This window comes from Oryctolagus cuniculus, chromosome 6 (genome assembly GCF_051225735.1).
Source record: "Oryctolagus cuniculus isolate XC-2025 breed Fujian yellow rabbit chromosome 6, ASM5122573v1, whole genome shotgun sequence".
Taxonomy (NCBI): domain Eukaryota; kingdom Metazoa; phylum Chordata; class Mammalia; order Lagomorpha; family Leporidae; genus Oryctolagus; species Oryctolagus cuniculus.
The window spans coordinates 47,369,022-47,395,040 of record NC_142872.1 but is presented as its reverse complement, the minus strand read 5'-3'; the positions used below and the strand labels follow the sequence as shown (position 1 = coordinate 47,395,040).

At 38.4% G+C, this 26,019-nt stretch overlaps 1 protein-coding gene across 4 annotated transcripts in view; it reads left to right on the top strand.

The window, feature by feature from the left end:
• Positions 1–24,048, top strand: part of RNF145 (ring finger protein 145) — a 45,222-nt gene extending 21,174 nt beyond the window's left edge. For 3 of the 4 annotated variants that reach the window (XM_070076387.2, XM_051844420.3, XM_002710188.6), the window contains exons 5-11: positions 5,614–5,849; positions 8,652–8,827; positions 13,073–13,213; positions 14,648–14,830; positions 18,549–18,696; positions 19,838–20,194; positions 22,442–24,048. In XM_070076387.2, the coding sequence (XP_069932488.1) occupies positions 5,614–5,849; positions 8,652–8,827; positions 13,073–13,213; positions 14,648–14,830; positions 18,549–18,696; positions 19,838–20,194; positions 22,442–22,807 (1,607 nt within the window). In that variant the 3' untranslated portion in view covers positions 22,808–24,048. Of the gene's footprint in view, positions 1–5,613; positions 5,850–8,651; positions 8,832–13,072; positions 13,214–14,647; positions 14,831–18,548; positions 18,697–19,837; positions 20,195–22,441 lie in introns of those variants that run through there. The other variant, XM_089335011.1, reaches the window with a different exon arrangement.
• Positions 24,049–26,019: the final 1,971 nt, after the last annotated feature.

The following is a 26,019-nucleotide window of genomic DNA, read 5'->3' as shown; positions in this document are numbered from 1 at the left end:
ACTATTGCTTAATGTTACATTTTCTCAGTTTTTTCCTCATGCATAAATGCTTCTTAGTTTATGCATTTGTAATCATATTGTACATACTTCATAGTTGTGTGTGTGTGTGTGTGTTTAAGGCTATTTTAAGTATTCAAGAGTATTAATTTTTAAGCAGACTCTTACTTTGAAAGATTAAACTGAAATACATAATATCTTAAATTTACTTATTGAAAGCTATCACCACATTGTTAAAAGTAAGTTGCCAGAAACATCAAGAATTTGAGGTAGGATTGTAATACCCAGGTAGCAGAATGTTAAAAGTACAAGTGTTGGTAAAGATCTAAAAATAATACAGATAGAGTTCAAAGTGAGGTACCAAGCCCCTACTTTGCCAGAGGTTCAGAAAAGGAAGTGAGAGAAAACCTTTTTTGTGACTCTTGAACTCACCCATGTAGAAGGGCATTAAAGGGTTGAATATTGGGGCTGACGTGGCGTAGCTGGTTAAGCCACCAACTGCAGTCCCAGCATCCCATATGGGCACTGATTTGAGTCCCAGTGGCTCCACTTCCCACCCTGTTCCTGGCTGAGGCACCTGGGAAAGCAACCAAAGATGGGCCAAATACCTGGGCCCCTGCCACCTGTATGGAAGACCTGTATGAAGCTCCTGGCTTCACCTTGGCCCACCCCTGGTTGTTGTGGCCATTTGGGGAGTGAACCACCAGATGGAGGCTATCTCTCTATATATCTATATCTATATATCTATCTATATCTATATATCTATCTATAGATAGATATAGATATAGATATATATAGATATATATATCTATATATATAGAGATATATATATAGATATATATCTATATCTATATCTATATCTATATATATCTATATCTATATATCTAGATATAGATATATATAGATATAGATATAGATATAGATATATATAGAGATATATATATATCTATATCTATATATATATCTGCCTCTCTGCAACTTCTTTTCAAATAATTTTTAAAAATTACAACTTTTTAAAAGGTTGAATGTTGGACATTGAAGGAGAATTTCTTTAGAGCAAGCCTTTTTTTTTTTTTTTTTTGAAAAACCTCCACATGACTACATCTAGAGATTTGGTGTTTGAAGAGTCCCATCTGGTGTCTGATGCAAGCCTATAGACTAAAGCTGCACTGTCCAGGCAAGCCATGGGTGGGTTAAATACTTGAGATGTACTGTGCATGTAACACACATGCCTAATTCCTAAGACAGTATAAATTATCTTGTTAATTTTTATAAAGATTGAGTATCTTACTGGTCATATTTGGGATTTGTTAAGTTATAAAAATGCATGGTGGTGTCCTAGAAAACTTAAAATTATATATGTGACCTGTATTATATTTCTAGTCTTTTTTTTTATTTATTTTTTTTATTTTTTTTATTTTTTTTATTTTTTTTTTTTATTTTTTGACAGGCAGAGTGGACAGTGAGAGAGAGAGACAGAGAGAAAGGTCTTCCTTTGCCGTTGGTTCACCCTCCAATGGCCGCCGCGGCCGGCGCGCTGCGGCCGGCGCACCCCGCCGATCCGATGGCAGGAGCCAGGAGCCAGGTGCTTTTCCTGGTCTCCCATGGGGTGCAGGGCCCAAGCACCTGGGCCATCCTCCACTGCACTCCCTGGCCACAGCAGAGGGCTGGCCTGGAAGAGGGGCAACCGGGACAGAATCCGGTGCCCCGACCGGGACTAGAACCCGGTGTGCCGGCGCCGCTAGGCGGAGGATTAGCCTAGTGAGCCGCGGCGCCGGCCTATTTCTAGTCTTATATACAGGGGTAGCAAGGAACTGGCTGCTTTTTGAGTGTTTTGACTGTGGAGTGAAAATGCCCTCTAATGCTTTACTGTACTTCATAATTGTGGAGATAAAGGATGTGAGTTTCCAGTGGAGTAGATAAGGGCCTCGAAGTCTGTGGGATTTCTCAGGTCTTGTTCAAGAGATAGGTATAAGACCCTGACAGGGATTGAGCTCCCAGATTTCCAGGAGCTGAGAAAATAACCAAAAAGAGCCAAAGGAGGTTGTGTACCATGCATCAAGGGTATGGCAGTGATCGGAACAATCCCAGAAGAACCCATCAAAGTGCCCAGGAAAAAGATCAGCTTTAAATACCTGAAGTCCAGGGAGTCAGTTCCATATCACTATAAGAATCCAGTCACGAATGAACTTCACTACTTTTGTCCCTTTCTTCCTTCCCTCTCTGCTCCAGTCCTGGGTGATTTTGAGAGAGAAGGAGATGTGCTAGGTTGAGGAGAATGCCAACCACAACCACTCTACCCTCTCCCAGTTGCAGGTTTCTATCTGTAGTCTCACAGGAGGCCTGAACTCGAATAAGGAAGTCCCAGTTTCAAGTCAGTTCCAAAGTTTTGTTTCTTATTAGATTGAGACTGTATTGTATGCTAGACTAAAGAAATTGCAGGGCTTTCCAGTAGAACCAGCTAAATTTATGTCAGTGGGAGACAGAAATACATGTTGCTTTATGACCATATCCCGTGAGTTAATGTATTTAATAATATTATTCAGCTATGAAATTATTTGCTAGATATTTGAAAATATTTTGCTAGGAAGTTTATAAAGTTTTCTTTTGTGATGGATGCACTTTTCTGTAAATCTGAGGGTTATTTCTTTAAATTCTTCTTATCAGTGGTCATGGCCATCTGTTTACTCAATTAAATTTAAATTAATTAAAAATTAAATAAATCCATAAACTGTTAAGTAGTGTGTTTCCTTCCAGTTTTGCTTTTAATATAAATTCCTACTCATTTTTTTCCATTTCAGTAATAACCTTAATAAGAAAGAAAATAAACAGGCAAGTTGAATATGCCATAATTTCTTAGAGTGTTACAAACTCAGAGATACTTCTGATAGTGGAGTGCTGAAATCCAAAGAATATGTTGTGATTTTGATTTGGTTGAAATTAGCATTTGGAATAGGCACATCAAAAACAAACAGCTTCTTTCAGAGCTACAGGGGAGATTCCACTCATAACAGGACTCCTTCCTTCTTCCACCGACGTGATCGGATGACTAGCCTTCTCTTTGGGAGAATGTGTCCATGTGCCCTGTGAGTCACATTCTTCTGTGAAGGAAGATAAATGAAGCCCGTAACCCCAGAGCCGAGCACTGCCTGTGCTGGCGTGGACTTAGGGGAATTTTCAGAGTTTAGAGGAAGTTCACATCATGCTGAACAAGGAAATTTAAGCCTCAAAGCTCTTAGTAGAGTGAAAGTAAGAGATGCCAGAATGACAGTTCTTCATTCCTAGTTCCAAACATCTCATCCAAGTATTTCCTTTCAGACTTTTAACTTTTCTAATTTTTAGTTTTTTTATCAAAGAAATACACTCACTTCTTCTTCTTCTTCTTTTTTTTTTTTTTTTTTTTTTTTGACAGGCAGAGTGGACAGAGAGACAGAGAGAAAGGTCTTCCTTTTGCCATTGGTTCACCCTCCAATGGCCGCCACGGCTGGCGCACTGCGCTGATCCGATGGCAGGAGCCAGGTACTTATCCTGGTCTCCCATGGGGTGCAGGGCCCAAGTACTTGGGCCATCCTCCACTGCACTCCCTGGCCACAGCAGAGAGCTGGCCTGGAAGAGGGGCAACCGGGACAGAATCCAGCGCCCCAACCGGGACTAGAACCCGGTGTGCCAGCGCCGCTAGGTGGAGGATTAGCTTAGTGAGCTGTGGCACCGGCTAGAAATACACTTCTAAAAGTTAAGAAATACCACAATTTTATGAAAGAAATCTGCTTTTTCCTATGTCACCCTTCCTCATTTTCAGGTGTAAATTTTTTTTTTGAAAGATTTATTTCTTTGAAAGAGTTATAGAGAGAGGTAGAGACAGAGAGAGAGGGGTCTTCAGTCTGATGGTTCACTCCACAAATGGCCGCAGTGGCTGGAGCTGAGCTGATCAGAGCCAGGAACTTCTTTGGGATCTCCCATGTGAATGCAGGGGCATAAGGACTTGGGCCATCTTCCACTGCCTTCCCAGACACATTAGCAGAGAGCTGGATCTGAAGTGGAGCATCTGGGACTGGAACCGGTGCTCATATAGGATGCCAGTGCTGCAGGCTGGGGCTTTAACCCACTGCACCACAGTGCCAGCCCCTCATTTATCTTTTTGAAAGCTTTACCAATTTTTTTTTATTTGAAACAGAGAGGGACAAAAAGATCTTACATCAGCTGGTTTTGAGACAACTGGCTAAACATTTTGAAAAACATACTTAGATCTTTATACCTTATTCAAAAATAAAAATAACAAAGATATTTCAAAAAGTTTTTGAAAAACTATGCATGGATTTCAAATTTTTTTTACGCCAAAATAACCTTTATTCAACTCATTTATCCCCTGAACTTTTTAAAACCCTCTCATAGGTGGGACTTGTCTAATCTTGAGTAGGGCACTATATAGTAAACCATAGCACCAAAGATGGAAAACATTGACTAGTTTGACTATTTTCGATAGAAACTTCTAGAAGAGAATGAAGTTACTGAAAATACTAAGGCAAGTGACACCATGGAAAATATGGTCATTGGTGACAAAAGATTAATATCTTGATCAAATGTGGGATACATGCTAATGGGCAGAGAATATAAAGAAACACTTAACTGATATTTTTACATACCTACTGGTATTGTTTGGTCCCACTGGTAACCAATAAAAATTAAGCATTTTAAAAAACTTTAAAAATATTCCTGTTCTTCCTCTATCAAAATTGTACTTACTGTTGGCATGTCAGTAGGAAAATGGTAAAAATACAAGGTTAGTTGTTTCTGGAGAACAGACTGTATGCATTGACTTCAAACTGCATGCATTGACTTCAAAATTTTTTTACATTGAAATCATTTTATCATTTAATCCTACTTGTCCATGAACTTTTTGAAATATCCTTATATTGTGTTACATAATTCAGTACAATGTATCACACAACTATTAATACCCATATATAATAAATGCTAATATATGTATATTAATGTGGAAAGATAAATGCAATTGTAGTGAACAAGAAAAGCTCATTATAGTATATACCTGTGGTGTTCATATGGAATGTAATTATGCCAGATCAAATTGAAATTTGATTTAAAATATTATCCAGGGTTGGGCATATAGCATAATGGTTGGATTGCTGGTTGGGATGCCTGCATCATGAGTCAGAGTGCTTTATTTGAGTTCCAGCTCCTCTGCTTCTGATCCAGCTTCCCACTGGTGTGTGCCCCAGGAGACAGTCATGATGACTCAAGTGAGACCCAGTTTGAATTTTGGGCTCCTGGCTTTGGCCTGGCCTGGCCTGGCTGTTATAGGCAATTTGAGGGTGAAACCATGGATGGAGGATCTCTCTGTGTTACTTTCTCTCTCTCTCTCTCTCTCTCTCTCTCTCTCTCTCTCTGCCTTTGCTTTTGCCTTTGCCTTTGCCTTTGCCTTTGCCTTTGCCTTTCAAATAAAATGAAAAATAAATAAGAATTTAAAAGCATATATTATCTGGCAGTTGTAGACGTCTTAAAGCTGTGTGATTATCCTTGTCAGCAGTGTTTTTGGTTTGTTTTTATTTTGTGGATACCAAATACTCAAAATTCAATGCATTCTGTTTCGTATTTTAGGTCAGTTGGTGGTATGTACTTTATGCTCCTGTGTCATGAAAACGAAGCAGATTTGGCTCTTTTCAGCTCACATGCTTCCTCTGCTAGCACGACTCTGCCTTGTTCCTCTGGAAACAATTGTTATCATCAACAAATTTGCTATGATTTTTACTGGATTGGAAGTTCTCTATTTTCTTGGGTCTAATCTTTTAGTACCTTATAACCTTGCTAAATCTGCATACAGAGAATTGGTTCAGGTAAGCCAGACATATATAGATAAAATTCTACGTCAATATTGAGTACATTAAAGATCTAGTTCATTTTTATTTCATGATCGTAGTTATGGTAACTTTGTTTTTTACAGTTTCAAACCAGCAGGTATTGTCAACTCAGTTATGAGTGTCTGAGGTTCTTGCGTTGAGAAGGCAGCAGAGTGAAGTGTCTGGGAACCCAGTGTCTGGGTCCCCATCCTAATGCTGCTGTCTCCCAGCTCTGTAACCTTAGAACAGATCACAGTTTCATTTTCTGTAAAATGGAGCTAATAATAACAGCATTGTACTTTCATGGGGTTGCTGTGAGATTTAGATGAATTCAGTTACAGGCAGATAATGTTCAGTATGTGAGAGCTGTTGTAATGAAGACAAAAATAATAAATACCCAAGAGGTCAGCGCCTAGGTTTTCTCCTGATTATAGTCCACTATGACTACACTTTCATCCTTTTGTTTACCTAATTTATTTAAACTGAAAAGTTAAATAGTTCTGGGTTATGATATGATAGCTTTTGTTTTAATATAATACTTGAACAGACTTTGCCAATAGAACATGCCTCTTACAATATAACCTCTCCCCTACTTTTTCAGCCTTTACATTAGGACAGATTATTCCCAGAGACAAACAATAGACACTTGGGAGATGAATGTTTTATTTAACTGTTGAATTTCAACATATAAAAGATACCCTCTCTTCTGTCTCTTGACTGTGTATATGCCCTTAAGGGTACAGGAAGTGCTCAGATTGACCAAACTGATATTGCTAAATGAGATGTTCTCTTGTGGCCCCAGGAGCAGAAAAAAGTTTCTTAAGCACTTGACCGTAGCCTAATTCTACCTTCTTTCCTCATATACAACTCTTAACCTGGGTGGCTTTCCCAGAAAAGTATTCCAAAGAAGAGGAGGTTATTTCCACACTCTCAGTGAAGAGCCACTTCACTAGTAGAGATTGTAGTTGTATTCAGAGTAAGAGCCACACATTTCAGATTTATATTTTTTCTTTGAATTCAGTCTTGGGGAACTATCCTTGTTTGTAATAAACAGTACATAGTCAGTAAATATTTATTGACTGCTAAATATTTATTTAATAACCATAAAAACAAAGCCTCCATTTTTCAATGTCATGTTTACTCTTGTTTGCCGAAAGATTGGTGTGTCATAGGTGTGGTTGAAAATAAATTATAGGCTTGGCTAATCCTCTGCCTGCGGCGCCGGCACCCCGGTTTCTAGTCCTGGTTGGGGCGCTGGGTAGTCCCCGTTGTTCCTCTTCCAGTCCAGCTCTGTGCTGTGGCCCGGGAGGGCAGTGGAGGATGGCCCAGGTCCTTGGGCCCTGCACCCGCGTGGGAGACCAGGAGGAAGTACCAGGCTCCTGGCTTCGGATCGGCGCAGCGCCAGCTGTAGCGGCCATTTGGGGAGTGAACCAACAGAAGGAAGGCCTTTCTCTCTCTCTCTCTCACTGTCTACAACTCTCTCTCTGTCTCTCTCTCTCACTGTCTAACTCTGCCTGACAAAAAAATAAATAAATAAAATAAATTATAGGTTCTAAAATTTGTGACTTGGAAAAAATTGGATAAGCAAGATGTGGAAACAGGTTTTTTACTGGTCTCTTCCTTGAATGGAAAGGGAGAGAAGTCCTGTCTCAGCCTCAATGATCAGTTTGCCTCTAATAATAATTTTACAGCTATTTGGGCAATTTGCTTTTTGCAAATATTTTCTAGTTGTGGAAAATACAGGTTAATTGTGACTGTGTTGTAGAAATACTATTTACTGGACTGGTGAAAACATTTTAAATGTGGAATAATATGCACATTAATGTATTTTGACTTAATAATTAAAGATCTTTATAGCTTATTGAAGCATTCCAGTGTCGCCCTGAGAGAAAGATTCCAGCAGGACCAGTGCTGTTTGTAGGCTGCCTGGATAAACCCTGCTATTTCCAGGGTCTGTTCCATTCTTAGTAGCTCTGGAAACTTGGTTACTTCTAGGATCTGAGGGAGAATCAGATTCTAGTAATTTATTCTTTTTTTTTTTTAACTTTTATTTAGTAGATATAAATTTCCAAAGTACAGTTTATGGATTACAATGGCTTTTTTTAGTCAGTTTTATGAGAGATTATTTTATAAAAGCTGAGAAACCAATTTATTGAGTTATAGTACACTACAGCCTTTTTCCTGATATTAATGTACTTGGCAAACCAAATAAGCTGAGTGGTATCACAGCTGGAGTGAGGGCCATTGATTTGTCTGGGGGAAAAGACTTGCTTGCTGTCTTTGTTTTCTAACAGGGTACACTTCTCCAGTGACTCTGTCTTCTGTGGAACTATTTCTCAACTGTGATAGTCCTGAGTAAACCCTGAAAAATTCTTACTTTTCTATTTTCCTTTTTCTTAGCCTCTCAAGAATAATTCTGTCATTCACACTAGTCATAAGTCTTTCGATTAGACATACATATTTACTCATATCTCCTCACACTACTTTAAGGTAGTTTCTGACCTTATTTTGACTTTACCCCTAAAATATTAGGACAGTTTGCCATTGTCACTAGGTGAGTATGTATGTTAGTTGTTAATAATAATGCAAATTAATAAAACTTTAAAAGCGTGTTGTTTACTATGTATAGAACTAAAGTGATTTAGCTGGAGCAATTTTGCAAAAAGAAGAAAACCTATTTAAATTTTCACTTTATGTATTTAAGCTAACTTTGAAGGATTTAAAAGTGTTAATTAAAGATGATGCAAGTTTTTGTTTTTTGTGGTTTTTTTTTTTTTTTGGTCTTATTTTCTTATTCAGGTAGTGGAGGTCTATGGCCTTCTTGCATTGGGAATGTCCCTGTGGAATCAACTGGTCGTCCCAGTTCTTTTTATGGTTTTTTGGCTCGTCTTATTTGCTCTTCAGATTTACTCCTATTTCAGTACTCGGGATCAGCCTGCCTCACGGGAGCGGCTTCTCTTCCTTTTTCTGACAAGGTAATTAAGAGCCTGTGATAACTTATATACGTGTATAAGGAAGAAAAAACTTTGATCTGGGAATAGTCAATTTGGAAATTACTTTCATTGGTCATATTACACTACTTCATAATTAATGAGGATAAGATTTTTACTTAGTGGACACCTGAGGTGGCAATCTGGGGAACTGCTAATATAGTTCGGGTGGTACCTTTGTGCTTTGAGCCAAAGTGCAGCAAATGACTTAAGGAAAGGCACACAGCGGGTTGTAAAACTAATTTTTTTTTTTCAATTTCAAGTTAAATTTTTGGGTCATTAAGTGAAAAGTGTTACAAAATAGCTATCATTTATTATTTAATGTACTCATTACTATTAAACACTCTCCCTCACATTTGGTCTTCACAGCAACCCTGAGAGATAGGTGCTTTTTTATAATTACCATTTTACAGCTAAGGAAACTATTAGAAGTTAACTTGCCTGGATGATATTGCTGCAAGAAGTATAGCTGATGCTCAATCTACTGTGAATCCAAACCATTTGCTCTCACTGTGTCCTCTTATTTTTAAGTTTTACTTTAATGTTGAGATAGAGTCAAGTAATTAATGAAATGGGTATGTCATGGTACTTCACTGTTTTCACTCAAAAGAATTTAAGGTTTGGTTTTTCAAATTTAATTTGTTTTTAAGTCTTTATAGTTATTGGAGTCCTTTTTCCACTTTAGTGTCTTTATTATAAGGTTATGGTAGGATCCAGATTTGTCATTCTTTTTTTTTTTTTTTTTTCTAAAGATCTATTTATTTGAAAGTTAGAGTTATAGAGAGAGGAAGAGAGAGAGAGAGAGAGATGTTCCACCTGCTGTTTTACTCCCCAGCTAGCTGCAACAGCCTTGGAGGTTCATCCAAGCTCCCACATGGTGGCAGGACCCAAACACTTGGGCTATCTTCTGCTACTCTTGACATGGAGCTGCATGGAAAGTGGAGCAGCCAGGACACAAAGCAGCACCCACATGGAATGCTGTTGTCTCAGTCTGCAGCTTTACCTGTTATGCCAGTCCCACATTTGTCATTCTTCCACTCTGAATTTCAAGCCCTCAGAATGTAGTACAAGGCATACATATTGTGTCCCTGACTCATTGTCACTTTATAAAAGGTAAGAATGAAAGTCTGTCTTCTTGCAAAGTAAATATATGAATACCTGAATAAAAATTTCAAGTTCTAGTTACTAAGGCTATTGTTTTTTCAACCATCCAGTATTGAAGGACTGTGTACTAAGTGGCAAGGGAATGAATAAGACATTTAAGACAAATTAACTGTCCTTAAGGACCATGTTACTAAAATGGAAAACATTAACACAAATCTAAATGTCAATATAAATATAATGTATTTATTTATTTTTATTATTATTTTTTTGACAGGCAGAGTAGACAGTGAGAGAGAGAGAAAGGTCTTCCTTTTGCCATTGGTTCACCCTCCAATGGCCGCCGTGGCTGGCGTGCTACGGCCGGCGCACCGCGCTGATCCGATGGCAGGAGCCAGGTACTTCTCCTGGTCTCCCATGTGGTGCAGGGCCCAAGGACTTTGGGCCATCCTCCACTGCACTCCCTGGCCACAGCAGAGAGCTGGCCTGGAAGAGGGGCAACCGGGACAGAATCTGGTGCCCCAACCGGGACTAGAACCCGGTGTGCCGGCGCCACAAGGCGGAGGATTAGCCTAGTGAGCCGCCGTGCTGGCCAATATAAATATAATGTAACAATATCTATTTTAAAAAGGAAGTAAGATAAACCTGGTACTGAGACAGATTTTGTTCTTTCTGAATATAGGTTAACACTTTTAATTATAAGTAGCTTCTATAAACACAGTAAAATTGATATCAGACATTTTAGTGACCAAGTCAGTATTAAATAAGTTTGTTATTGTTTTTATGTAAATATTATGGAGAGTTTATGCAGAATTTTTAAATTATCTAAAAAGTTAAAAAAAACAATTTTATGATGAAAATATTCTCAGTGTGGGATTGGAATTGGTTGTTGTTACCCATTGCAAAGCACAATCAAATTATGTGTAGCATAGGATCATGAGCTTAACAAGTCACTAGGCTGTGCATGAATTTGGGCTTCAGTTTACAAAGAAAGAAAATAATAGGGGTTGGCGTTGTGAGTTATGGTATAGGGGATTAAGGCACTGCATACAATGCCAGCATCCCATATGGGTTCCACCTCAAGTCTGGGCTGCTTGTCTTCAGATCCAGCTCCCTGGTAATGGCATAGGAAAAGGCAGTAGAAGATGGCTCAAATGTCTGGACCCCTGCCACCCTCTTTGGAAATCCAGATGAAACTCTTGGCTCATGGCTTCGGCCTGGCCCACCACTGGCCATTGTGGCCATTTTGGGGGGTAGACTAGCAGTTGGAAAATCTCTGTGTCTCTCCCTCTCTCTCTCTCTGTAACTCTGCTTTTCAAATAAATTAATTATTTTTTAAAAAAAGCACTTGTTTAAAAAGAAAAAAAAATACTGGGATTGTAGATACCTTATCAAAATAATTTATCTTTCTATTCCTTTTCTATGCATAGCCAAGACAGATTGCTCTTACTCAAGATAAAGTTCTAGTTTGGTTTTTAGTTGAGAAGTTCCCATATTGACTCCTTTGTTGATTTAGAAACCTGTAAGAGTTGTTTACTGTCCTTGTTGATGCTGTTGTATGCCAGGTTATATTTATATTTCCTTGCCAAAAAAACAACTTATTTACAGAAAGGGGATTGGGCGTTGACCAGTGTATTCTGATTAAATAAACAAACTAACAAAATGCACGTGCAAACCAGGCTGAACAACAAAATATTTTTTATACAGCCAGAAAAACGGGAAAAAACTTCTTTAAATTTCCCAGACTCTTTCACTTCCCCAAAGCTAGGCTGAAACTTTTTAAATTCTTCCATGTGAACTCTTGAAGAACAGCACCATTTTGATTTCTAAAGTGACAAAGAGAATGTGCTCCTGTTTAGCACTCTGTCATACTGATTGAGTGTCAGAGATTTCTCTAAATGCAGAGATTAGAATAGAGAAAGAGTTTGAGAGTTCAGTTTTTAGGCTTTTCCAATGAGAATGAAGTAAAATTTTGGTATTTCAGCCATGAGTATCAAATTTTAAAATTTTAAATGTTTTGTTTAAACATTATATTGTGATTTCTGTTAGAAAATTGTCAAGCATTTCACAAGTTAGATTTGTAGGAATACCATAAAATGCCTTACTTACTCTCTTAGCTATCTGCCACAATGATGATGGATCTTGGCTCCAGACAGAAAACCAGACATGGTTTTCTCATGATAATTCACCTTGATATATGTGAAATTAGATGCTTTCACCTAAAAGCCAACTAGAAGTAATTGTATAGGGAAGATGACTGTACAGAAGCTTGGATCTGTGTGTTGAAGGACAGGAACTGGGTTGAATGAATTCCTTTAACTATACAAATGAAATTCTTTTCTATGATTCTAAGCCTCAAAATAATACATTCTGTGTAAATGCTGAATCTAGCTCATGAGTACAAAATAGTGCATATTGTTATAAAATACACGTAAGTTAATACCCAGTATGTTTTATGAAAATATATCCAAGCTCTGGTGGAAAGTCTGCCAGTTATTCTTATAAATTGTATCATAGCAAACTTTATGGTAAAAGTTTATATTAAAATTATTTTCAAATAGGTTTGAATTATATTCTTAGAAATGCCTTTAAAATAACTCTTCAAAATGTGTTTTAAATCTGAATTAAATTACATTAAATACTATAACACCTATAGGGTGTAAGATCCTTGTTGCCATGGGAGGAGTTGGGGTTTCAGCAGGACCTAGTAGTTTAGTTAAATAAGGAGTTACAGCAAGAATAGACCTGCAGTGTGAATGTGAACAGTCGTCAATATTTGGCAGAAGGAACAATGGGCAACTGCACATGTTTCTTTTGAATACTTAACTTAGTGTACTAATTATATGTTTGTTTACTTTTGAACAAAATTTAAGATCTCTGAATTTTACTACATTTGAAGGAGATGGAGAAATAAGAAAATTTAAGACCTTTTTCAGATCTGGTATGCTGAGATAGAAAAATGTAGGTTTGAATAAGTAAGACAATTAAGTTGTTAGTGAGTGACTAGGTGATTTCATCTGAAATTCAGTTTGGGATGTTTTAGTTAATGAGGTCAAGCTTGGTGGTTATTTAAAGACTTACAGTGTTTTGTTCTAACTGGAATAATTCCCTCCCTCCCCCTTTTTCCAGTATTGCTGAATGCTGCAGCACTCCTTACTCTCTTTTGGGTTTGGTCTTCACCGTTTCTTTTGTTGCCTTGGGGGTTCTGACACTCTGCAAGTTTTACTTGCAAGGTTATCGTGCTTTCATGAATGACCCTGCCATGAATCGGTAAGTAAATTTAGTTGAACTTAGAATGTCTAGACATATAAATTCTAGTATCAATGTCTTTCTTTGCTTGAAAAATTTTAGGGGAATAAGAATTGTGATCAGTGGTTGTAAAAATTGGACGAAAGTGTTAGGGAAAAAAATAACCAAATTCCCATTTAAAGAAAGATGATTTTTTTAAAATATTGTGTGTAGGAAGGGAAAATATGTATTATGGAAAAATTATGCATGGATTTCAAAAGCTTTTTATGTGAAAATATACTTATTTTTTAATTCCATTTTTCATAGACTTTTTGAAGTATCCTCTTTTGTTCATTACCACATACTATGGGTATGTGGAATAAGGTGCTGTTTTGTACCTTATTTTCTTTATTTAATACATTTTGGTGAGGAATTTCTGTCATCACATATATAACCTTTGATTCTTTTTGATAAAGAATATCATTCCATAATATGGGTGAGTTTCTTTTTTCTTATTTTACTATTAGGAAGAAATGCTGCTGTACCTTTCTACAAAAAGAGACTTAAAAAAACTTTTAATTAGAAAAAATTTAAAGCAATAAAGTTGAGTGAATAATAAAATAACCCCCACATACTCTTCCACATATATTGCTGGTCTCCCAGTGATATAGCCAATCATGTCATACATGCCCCTCTCAACTCTTCCCACCCTGCCCACCTTATAATCCTCTGGGTGCAGTTGTTGGGAGAAAATCCAGCATACAAGTCAATATAATTTTACCCATAAGTAATTCATTCCTTCTGTAATTTGTTGAAAAAAAAAAGTAACTATACCAAAATGATCATTTCTGGTAATAAAATTCTCACATCCTGTTTGCTGAACTAAAGATCCAAAGAAGACTCATAATATTGAGACCCTGCTTTCTCTGTATTTTCTCCTTTCCATTTATTTGTTGAAGATACCAGGTTGTTTCTCCTATAGAGTTTTTCAGAGTTTGGGTTTTGCTGACTACCTCCCAGTGATGTCATTTAACTTTTCTACTATTCACTCTGTTGTTACCAGTAGGATTATTGAGTTGAAGGATGAATATATGTTAAATTAACTTAGCAGATGTTTCCCCAGACGGGGTTTATCTTTGTATATCTCAGCACTAGTGTGCTCATTTTCTTAGATTCTTTGTTAGTATTTTTGTGCCACAAAACCTTGAAATGTTTGCTCATCTGTAGTTTATAAAACTGTGCCAGTTCTTTGCTCATTTGTGAGAGTTCTTTATAAAGCAAGCTACTGGAATAAAACATTCTTGGGAATTTGTGTATATTTTATTTTCATATGAGAATTAAATTTCAGAAATGTGTATTTAGCTTTTTGTTTATGTCTACTGATTCTTATGATTCTAAGCCTCTGGATTATTTTCTCTTGGAATTAAGTGAAATTTTATTTTTGTTTTATCTTTTCTGAAAATGTTTGCTTTCTAGGGGCATGACAGAAGGAGTGACACTGTTGATCCTGGCAGTACAGACCGGGCTGATAGAACTGCAGGTTGTCCACCGGGCATTCCTGCTCAGTATTATCCTTTTCATTGTCGTCGCTTCCATCCTGCAGTCTATGTTAGAGATTGCAGATCCTATTGTTTTGGCACTGGGAGCATCTAGAGATAAGTAAGAACTTCCTAATGTTCCTTAATATAATTTAATTTAACTCATGTAATATTATTTTCATAAATTTGTTTTCTAAAGATTTAGGGAATTTTTAGAGTTGGGAAATGGATGGGTAATTGGTATTAGCTTAGGTTGATTCAACAAGTTTACATTTTACTTTTCCTGTGTAAATGTTGACTTGTTTGACTTTTTTCCTCTTTAGAGTTCTATACTTAGAAGTTACGTCAAAGGCCATGTAATCATAAACCAACCCTTTCTTTTTCAGAGAAATCTAATACTTTTTATATTTGTCCAGTTTTAAAATTAAGAACAAAGCATAAAATTTAGTCTAGTAAACATAAATAATATATAAATATTCTGTACAGTGCTTGCTTGTAGTTAAAGGAGAGAAGGTATAAGGAGAAATGCAAATGAAGGAGAGAAACATAAAGGTTGTCAGGTAGTCATAAAGGTAGCTGTTTATGGAACCACAGCCTCCTTTAGAGGGCTTGTGGACAGTTGTGGTTCACTGAGGTTTTAATTGGAATTTTTCCCACCATGTGGGACCAAATGAAATTTGTTGCTGGATTCATGTATGTCTTGTATTATAGAAGTTTCCTTGTCTGTCACTCTGCCTTTCAAATAAATAAATCTTTTTTAAAAAGCCAAGCTCTTAGTTCTTTGGCTTGTTGAAGTTTATTTATGGAAATTCTAAAATGCTTAAAATTTAATGTCATTTCTTCCCACATTCTGCTTTTAAAACATATAATATACATGTATATATATATAAAACATATATAACTTTTAACATATAAATTATCAGCTTTTTTTTTATTCAAAAGGCAAAGAGACAGAACATCTTTCATCCATTGATTTACGCCCCAGCCAGTGCTGGGTCAGCCCAAAATCAGGAACCAGGAGTTCCATCCAGCTGGGTCTCCCACATGATTGACAGAGATCTAGGTAGTTGAACCATCACAAACTGCTTCTGGGGTACACATTAGTAGAAGGCTGGAAGCTAGAATTGGCAATGGAGTTGGAACTTACCCAGGCACTCTAGAATAGGATACAGGCATCTCAAGCACTATCCTATAACTGCTGTACCAAACATTTGCCCCTGATTATTGATTATAGAAATAACATCTGGATTTATTGGTTGGAGCAAGCAATTTGTTGAGAGGTAGAATTGTGACAAAGATTCCTAAAACATTTCAAATTAGCATTTTAATTATGGTTCATCAGGTTTATCTTTGTATCTCCATAAACCACACTGCCAAACTGTACAGTTTTCTTAAATGGTAGGGTGGCTAAAAGAATCTATTTAAATAAGCTCCGTGCTCTTGGCTTTGTTTCAGATAATCTTTATCATCATAATTAATAATAGTTATTTGAGATTTATTTTTTAGGTTTAAGATCTTTTGACAATCATTTAAGATGCTGAATTCAAGGTCAAGCTCAGTTAAGTAGCCCTTTGATAGATAGGAAAAGTAGGTTACTTTTTCCTACATAGCATATTTGGTCAACTCTGACAATATCTTTTATTATTGATAATACAACCTTATAAAATTTTTGAAAAAGGAAACAGAATATATAATTTCACTACCATTCGAACCGGCAGATACAATGCTGAGTCTTTCATGTATGCTATACTATTCTTACTACTGGCTTCCTTCTCAAATCCAATGCAAAGGGAATTTAGAAGGAAGGGAGCAACTCCGAAGCTTTGTGTGGGGGAGTCTATGTAGTTATTCTGGCTTGGTGTCTGTGTCATTACATATGATCATTGGAATAGAGTCCCTAAACAGACCCATAAGCATGTGGAACATTGATGTGTGAGTGTGGCAGTAGAGGCCTGTTGGATGAGCAGGGTCAGGTGGGACTCAGCTGTAATGAAGCTGGAAAAATTCTTTCCATTTGAAAGTGGATGAAGGTGGATCCATATCTCAAGCTACAAGCAACAAGAATCAACACTAGAATTGTAGGAGCTTGAATGTCAAAAAGTTTAAACTCTACTTAGGTTAGTTTATTTGGGACCTTTGAGTAGGAAGAGATTTCTTAAACTGACAGAATTAGCTGTGAAAGGCTGAGGTTGACTAGGAAAGAAAGATTAATACATTTAACTTAATAATAGCAGTTTTTAAACCTACAGGTAAATTAGAAATAATGATTACAAACTGGGAGAAGATTTTCATAGTATGCTCTCCTAAGAGTTAGTATCAAGAATGAACAACAACTGCATATCAGTGAGCAAAAGGGGCAGTTAGGAGAAGAATAAACACATGTGAATGAGAAAAGGCCCTGCATCCATAGTTATCACATAAATGTAAATCAAGACCCAATGACAAACTTCCTTATACCTGTAATTCAAAAAGGAAGGAGAAAGGAAAGTTTACTGACCCCAAGGTGGGAGACTTAGGTCCGCAGGATATCCTGGTGAGTGTACAGTCGTGTAGTCACTGCGGTAAACAGTGGCTTTAACTACTCCTCCATGTGCTTGTACTCTAGAGGCACTGGCACATGGGCAGTAAGAGACTAGAAGAATGTTCTAGCAGGATTCAGAACAACCAAAGCCTAGGAACAGCCCAGATGCCAATCAAACAAGAAAGTGAATAAAAATGTGATAATGGTCACATGGAGTGTTAAGAATAGTAAGGCTCATAGCGCTGGCATTGTGGTGCAGCAGATAAAGCCTCCACCTGCAACACTGCCTTTTCATACTGGAGTGTCCATTCAAGTCCTGGCTGGTCTGCTTCTAATCTGGCTCCCTGCTGATATGTACCTTAGAAGGCAGCAGAAGATGGCCCAAATGCTTGGGCCCCTGCCACTGATGTGGAAGACCTAGATGAAGTTAAAAACTTCTGGTTTTCACCTGGCCCAGTTCCATCTATTCTAACCATTTGGGGAGTGAACCAGCAGATGGACAAAACTGTTAAACCATGAAGCAAGCAAGAAAACAAAGTATACAGGTCAGGATAGAGATTTCATGGAACATTCTTGGGGTGGGCCACAGCGTGAGCAGGCTGGCCATTGTTAGGTATGGATGCATTTCTGGCTGGAAGTACGATGCTTGTGCTTTGCTGAGAGGAAAGTTAATTACCAACTCGAGAACAAATGTGGATAAGTTTGGACCTCAAAAATGGGAATGAGAAACCTCAAAGCCAGACTTGGAAATTTTGAGAAGGCATTGAAAATTACTAGAGCTTTAGTAAGATTCATCTGGCTAGTGGTGGCCAGGATAAGTTAGGAGCTAGAGAAGGGAAGAAGAGTGGCTGGTAGAGCTTACAGTGCAGTGGTAGTTGGTCATGTTCCCTCCTTCCCCACCACAACAAGTGTGAAGATTAGTGCACCTGTTTATTGCAGAGCCATCCCCGTGAGACTGCACCCACAGAGTGGATCAGGTAGGGAGAGACAGTGTCTGATAATTTGAAAAAAAGACCACAAATGATTCTGACACTCCCTCCCTTTCCTAACACAGAAAAGTACTGTGGAATTGCTTAGGGTTTACGACAGAGTCAGTACTGGGAATGAAATTGGAAGCAAATTATGGAAGAAAAAAATGATGCTACTTGAGAATTGACTGAGTATGGTGAGTTTGAAATGCGAAGCCTAGACTGGCAGGGAGAAAGGTGCTCAGGCAGTCTTGATGAAATGTAATCCTGGCAGCAGACCTGTTAGCTGCCGATGTGAGTGTGGCATGACGAGAGGCAGACACTCAAAGAATTATTTCATCTTTCTCCAGGAGTTTATGGAAACACTTCCGTGCCGTAAGCCTCTGTTTATTTTTACTGGTATTTCCTGCTTACATGGCATATATGATTTGCCAGTTTTTCCACATGGATTTTTGGCTTCTTATCATTATTTCCAGCAGCATTCTCACCTCTCTTCAGGTAAGCCTAGGATTAACTAGCTTTTTGTAACTACTGACTTTCTTTTCATCTGGGAAAAGGAATTAAACTTTTTCAAGATTAATGATGATAAGTAGCCTATTTTTGTGATAACTTCCCACCTTCTTTACCTACAACATGTAACATTTAATAGAGCACAGGAATTAGAAGATAATTATTAAGATACTAGATTGTCTTATCTGTGTCACTGTACTTTTTATCAAGGTAATTAAAGCCTTTAGTTGCTCTTTTTCAAAATGGTATGATTGTGGTACAAATCTTAAATTGATAAGTAACTATAAAGTGTTAAAGTATTCTAGAGCTTATTTGGAGTACATTTTAAAAATCAAACACCTATTCAAGAATACCCACCTTCATGTTAAGTATGTAAATATATATCATATGTATGTCATATAGACATCACATTCTGCTAATATTTCCCTAGAAATAGCAAACATTGTAACTTAGAGGCTGAACTTTTGTTGCCTCAACAGTAAAATAACATGTAGCACTGGCAATAAAGATCTATTCATGAAACCTCAGGAGCTCTGGAGCTACTGGGGTATGTTGGAATGCCATGACATCAGTGCCATGTCAGATGCAGGTAAAAGCATGGGACTACAGATTCTCATTCCTCATCACAATGCTGACTTGCTTATATATTCTATAACCATTTGGTTTCCTGCCTAGATTACTAAGTTTTATACTTAGACAGTAAGACCTGTGGACTGGTTGACATTACAATAAAGATTTTAATATGGAAAACAGAAAGATCTGTTCATTATTCCTTATAGAAGGAAGAATTCTTTGAGAGTTAAGGAATAGGAATGGGTATAGTATGAGGAAATTCAAGTTGGAATTGATTGGTTTTGTCATCTGTGAAATAAAAGGAAAGGATGCATCAGAGAAAATGGATCACTCATTGAGTAGTTTTAGAAAGTTATGTCTAAAGGTATGGCTTTTTGGTATCTAATGCCTGGATTTTTGAGTTTATCCCACATTTTAATTAATTAAATTGTTTTAATTGATTTAGATTTATTATAATTTTCCCCTGGATACTCCTTTAAATAAGGCATCCTAAAAATACCAGAGATTGGTTATTTTTTAAAGCCTATAAAAAAGTTTCTTATACTTTGTTTTTCAGGTTCTAGGAACACTTTTCATTTATGTCTTATTTATGGTTGAGGAGTTCAGAAAAGAGCCTGTGGAAAACATGGATGATGTCATCTACTATGTGAATGGCACTTACCGCCTGCTGGAGTTCCTGGTGGCCCTGTGTGTGGTGGCCTATGGAGTCTCAGAGACTGTCTTTGGAGAGTGGACTGTGATGGGCTCAATGATCATCTTCATCCATTCCTACTACAACGTGTGGCTTCGGGCCCAGCTGGGGTGGAAGAGCTTTCTTCTTCGCAGAGATGCTGTGAATAAGATTAAGTCATTGCCCATTGCTACAAAAGAGCAGCTTGAGAAGCACAACGATATCTGTGCCATCTGCTATCAGGTAACTTGCTTGGCCAGAGTCTGTCTGGGTGGGTCATACGGGTGGCTCTTAGGATCGTAGCACGTTAACCAAATTCAACTGAAATTTCCAGGCGGTATTATCTCTTGGGCTTAAAAAAGAAAAAGAAGAAAAAAAATGGGCCTCAAAAAGTATTGAAGTCCTGATAATATATTTCCATTTCATTTTCAAACTAAGTTTCAGTTTCATCTTTGAAGTTCTAATGTATTGTTGTTTTCAACATTATTGCTCACCATAAATAAAGGAAAAACAGGTCAGGTGTATTTTATATTTACTCCTGAATAAATACACATACACACACACATACATACCCCTTCAAATATATACTGTCAATCAGGAGTCAGCAACTTCTGAAAAGTGGTGTGCCAAGACTCTGACTCTTCTTCCTAGTATTTCTGGGGTGGGAAAGAAGTGTTTATGTGTTTAACCCAGGTGGAGAGAGTATGTGCCCATTGATGTGGGCAGGCACCCAAGAGAGATCCAGGCAATAGTCTGGGGGTATGGTGGAGGTTCCCATTGGTATACCATAGAAACTGACTGCTGCTTTCTTTGGCACATGTATGTACCATTAAGGGCTAATAATTGCCTTCTGCACAAAGTGAAGGAAGTTTTTAAATTATCTTGGAATTGAAACAGTGATGACTAGGTCTGGCTTTTAATCACCAGTCACTTACGCAAGAAGGGTAGTTGAGTGGGTAGGTTTTACTCCTGAACTGCCCTGTTGATAGTGTGGACAGAAATTACGGGCAACAACAGAAACGAGTTTCCATTGAAAAACTCTTTTAAGGAGTATGGAATGATAGACCATAGTGCCAGTGAGCATACAGGAAATGTTCCTCCTCCAGGGCTACTTTTATAGTTTATATGGAGAATGTATGTATCCGTGTGTGCTTAAAACTATCTAGAATTTTTTCTAATAGGAAAATGTAGCTGCTACTTTTTAATTGTAATTAGAACTTACTTTTGGACAATAGCAAAAACAGTTTTCCATGTTGCTTTTGTATTTGAGAGGACTAAGCAGTAGTGGAACCTCTTCTTACCCAATCAGCTAGTCATTCTCTCAGCTCTGTTCACTAGTTAAGTGAAGTCTCGCTCTTTCATGCTTGGTAGCCTCATTGTACTCTGGACAAAGCACATCAGAAACAGATTCAGCCATACCATGTCTTAAATACCCCAACTCTTGGGATGCAAGAATCCTCTTTTTGTAATGCCTGTTGTCACATCACTTTTCGAGGTGCTGGAACTACCTGCTGCTGTCACATGGAAAATGAGAAAACTGCTTAGCTTCACAGCTGGCTGCTTTTCCTTGGATGGCTTTCTGCTTACAAGTTGACTCCTGGGTGTTACCAGTTTTTGGCAAGGAATTCCTGGGATAGCCACATCTCTGTATTATGGGACATTAGACAAAATTAATGGTTGATTCACAAAATGTGTGTACTTAACAGTTTTAATATAATGTCCTCAGGCTTCTCTCCCCATATATATCTTTTGCAAGGAACATTAATGCCAAATATATCACTCCTTCTTCTGGTTGTTAGCAAACTTGAGGGCCTTAAAGTCACAAGGGTGGCTTGTTCTCACTATGTGTTTGTGAGTCCCATCTTAAGATATCCCAGTTCGGTAGCAAGAGGCCCTAGAGTATGCATTGTTAATTGGTTTTGATACAACATGAGAAACCCTGGTTATGCAGACCACATCTTGACAACTGGGTGTACACATTATTGGCCCTAATGAAGTTGCCACTTCCTTGCCAATACCCTGGTGTTATGTGGCTGATTTTGTCTCCTTACAAATAATTTATCATGAAATAATCTGTTCAGTTGTGTTGAAGCATAACTGTGAAAGTCCAGTCTTCCTCTGATTTTCTGAGATTCTAATTACACTCGTATCATAACCAATGGAGACCCAGTAATCATCCTACTGCAGTTGTGTGACCTTTGCAATTCATACTAAGGCAAAAACAAACCAAAAAAACACCCCAGTTATATTGATAGTTTCTTCCTCATTTTTTTTTTGTTATTTTTTAAGCACTTCATGGTTCTTGTATTATTTATTTAAGTGAGTCTTTGGTGGTAATTAACAGGATTATTACTGAAACATAAAATAAATTTTATTCTGAGAATTGTGTCATATATCCTATTATGGGGAGGGGGATGTTGAAGCCAGAACTTTCGGGGAGTGACTTCAAAGATGTAGATTTATGAGGAATCCTTCTTTTCTCTCTCTTAGGACATGAAGTCTGCTGTAATCACACCTTGCAGTCATTTCTTCCATGCAGGCTGTCTAAAGAAATGGCTCTATGTCCAGGAGACCTGCCCCCTGTGCCACTGCCACCTCAAAAACTCTACCCAGCTTCCAGGATTAGGAACTGAGCCGGTTCCACAGCCTCACACTGGAGCTGAGCAGAACGCTGTGCTTCATGGAGGCGCTGCACCCCCAGACCAAGAGCATCCTGCAGGGACCACAGCACAGGAAGGCTCTAGGGGCACTAATGAATGTGTTGCCGAAAAATCATGTAGCCACGAAGGGGCCGTCAACCCCAAAGAATCTCCTGGGAGTGCAAAAGATGAAGCACATCCCACGGAGTCCACCTAGAGGTGGAAGCAGGAATGGCACTTTGCTGCTGTGGAGTAGGAGTGAATTTAAGGTGGAGTTCATGCTTGGTGTTGGAATGAATGTATAAGATGATTGGGCAGGAAACTGCCATTCCAAGCATCTAATCCAGGAAATACTCTCAGCGGAAACCACCTGCTTTCATCCCCTTGACAATTGGAGGAATTTTGCAATGTATGCTAATCAAAATGTATTTATATATTCTATGCTGATGTTTTGTAGAGGTTTGCCAAGAAAATCCAACCTCAACTCCAGAACTGCCCCTGATCTGTGAGGGGTAAATAAAACCAAATGTGTGTGTTTGAAGGGGGCAAAGGAAGAAGATAACAAGCTTAAGGACAGCATGGAAAGAAGCAGGTGGAAGTGGAGCTTTCACTTTGTGTGGGACAGGATCATTCTTGTTACAGAGTATGAGTTGTAACCTCCCCATCCCCTCTCCCTTCTGTTCGTTGGAACTCAGTCAGGTGATGATTGAGTTTTGTACAGCACTGAAATGAAATCAAAGATGTAGAAGCATTGATTGTACTCAAAGATGGAAGCACACTCATCCTTGGCATGTGCTTCAGGGGAGGGGCGGGTGGGCACTGGGGCCCTGCGGGTGCATTCTTGTCATCTGAGACTCTGGAACTTTATGATAGAGTTTCCAATATTGTGATGTATATGAAACTTTTGTTAATATGTTGTATACTTTGTTGGCTGCGTGACGTAAACTAAAACTCTAATGAACACTTTGGAGTCCGCTTTAGTAAAGGAGACCAAAGTGGGAAGGGCTTTAGGGCACTGATAAAGGCCCTGGGTGTACTTTTCAATTCTGTGTAATGTTTAATTCTTGCAACTGAATCAAAACAGTGTTAAATTATGGCAACATTTGCACTTTGGGAATGAGTACTTAACTGTATGATCACACTTTGCAAATGCCACTTTTAAAGCTGTTAATAGACTTTGCACCTTTTCTTTGACAAGGAAATGTCATATTTAAATTTTTACATTCATCATGGCTACAGTAGAACTGGGGAGGGGGGAATGTAATTTTTTATGGGAATTTTGATATGAAAAGAAACTAGTCATTTATTTATACAATAGGCTTGGCTCATAAAGTGTTTTTCAGATTTGGTATTCCTAATGTGGAATGTGACTGTATTTTATTTTTAGTAGCAAATATGGATGTAGACTGACAGACATAGCTGAATGTCTTAATAAATTTACATTTGGAGATAACTGCACCCTGTGCTTATGACTCACTGTTACAGTAAGAGGTTTTGTTGAGATTCTGTTCTTATGAGGTTCTGGTTTTATCTGGCTGGACTTCTAAGCTTGTGTTGATCCCTGTCATAAATGCCCTGCAGATGGCAAAAACCTTTTGTTGGGAAGGGCCACTTCTTGGGAGTCTTCTACTCCAGGGGTATAAAAAGCCTTGTTCTGCCTCAAAAGCAGGTCTGGCCCTACTTCAGACCTAAATTGCCCTCGGGGGTAGTAGGTGGGGTACCTGAGAATGTGCATTTCAGAGCTACCCAGGTTATTCTCTCTAGATAGCCTGGCACCTGTACAATACTGCGTTTAGAAAAGTGTCCATACTAAAATTAATTTCTCCCCAGGTACAGCTGGAAGTTTCTCACCTTCCTTTCAGTGATCCATGTTAGGCAGAAAACGAAGCTGATGGCTCCCTCTAGAGGTAACAAGCCGCCTAGCCAGAGACCTGGTACTAAGGACCTGAGATGTCAAACAATGATTTCCAGTGTTTGTGGAAAAGGGCATGTTTAAGTATTAACCATTTTGGCACCCTGTTTGAGGAATAAAATTAAAGGGGAAGTTGTCAATGGCAAGGTCAACTTGGTTGTCCTTAACACTGAGTACCTTTAGGGGATTCTATTAGCTTTTTGTTTCTGCAATGAAATGCCTAAGGCAAGCTACTAATGAAAGAGGTTTATTTTCACTCTTGTTTGGAGGTTCACAGTCCCAGACTGGGCAGACCCATTAATTCTACCTTCTGAAGGGTGGCAGTAGCAGAACATGTGCAGAGGAAGGAAAACCCAGCAAGCTGGAAGCAGAGAGGGCAGGTAGACCTGATGCAGGCTTACAGGATGAGCCCGCTCTTGTGAACTGCCTTCCCAGGCCGTAGCACAGTGATTTAAGGACCTCCCAGTAGGCCCACTTGCCAAATGCCACAGTCACATGAAGCCTCCACACTTCCAGGACCATTGATTTAAGATGTTGGGCATTGACCCCTGTTCACATGAAAGCAGAAATCTTGTTTAGGTTTCTGACTGAAGAATTCTCTCTCAGGTAAGTGATTAAGGAAAGTACTCTAGTATTTTAATAAAAGTAGAGACTTTGCTTTAGGAACAGGTTCAAATTACACTTTTTACTTCCTGGTAGTAAGTAGACCCTATCTCTACAGACGGAGTCAGATGAGCTGTTAACAGTCTGTTCTGACTGTGTACTTTCCCGCTTCAGTCTTGTTGGCCATACAATATGGTGATACAAACCCTCAGTGGCTTTTTTTTCCTGGAGATTATTTTGAAAGGCGGTGACGAGACAGAAATCTTCAATCTGCTAGTTCACTCCCCAAATTCCTGCAACAGCCAGGGCTGCACCAAGTCGAAACCAGGAGCCAGGTCTCCTACATAGGTGGCAAAAACCCCAGTACTTAGACCATTATTTGCTGCCTTCTTGCATTAGCAAGAAGCTGGATTGAAAGTGGAGCAGCTGGGACTCGAACCAGAAGCCCTGATGAGATGCAGGTGTCCCAGGCAGCAGCTTAATATGCTGTGTCACAATGCGCATCCCTTCTGTGGCCTTCAACTAGAAGGGTTTTTGTCGCATACACACCCTCTACACCAGTGTTTATTTGCCAGTTGACAGATTCTCAATTTGCTTTAGATGCCCAGAGATGTAGACTGCCGAAACAGCCTCTCTTGGACCTTTCTCATGGTTATACCAGAGGGAATTAGTGCTGTCCTTGACCTGATAGTGGTAGCCCTGGATAACACTATCTGGATTTCCAGTTCCATTTGCCAGTCAATGTTGTAATAGTCTTAAGCTCATGGCAGACTTTTTGAGTAAAGAAGAATATGTGAAGTTTGGCCACCTTGTTTGTACTAATGAAGAGAAAACAGAAAATTAGATTCAAATCCTCTTCTATTATGCATGATCAAATTAAGGGAGAAAATAACCAAATCCCCTGAGAGTCCTTT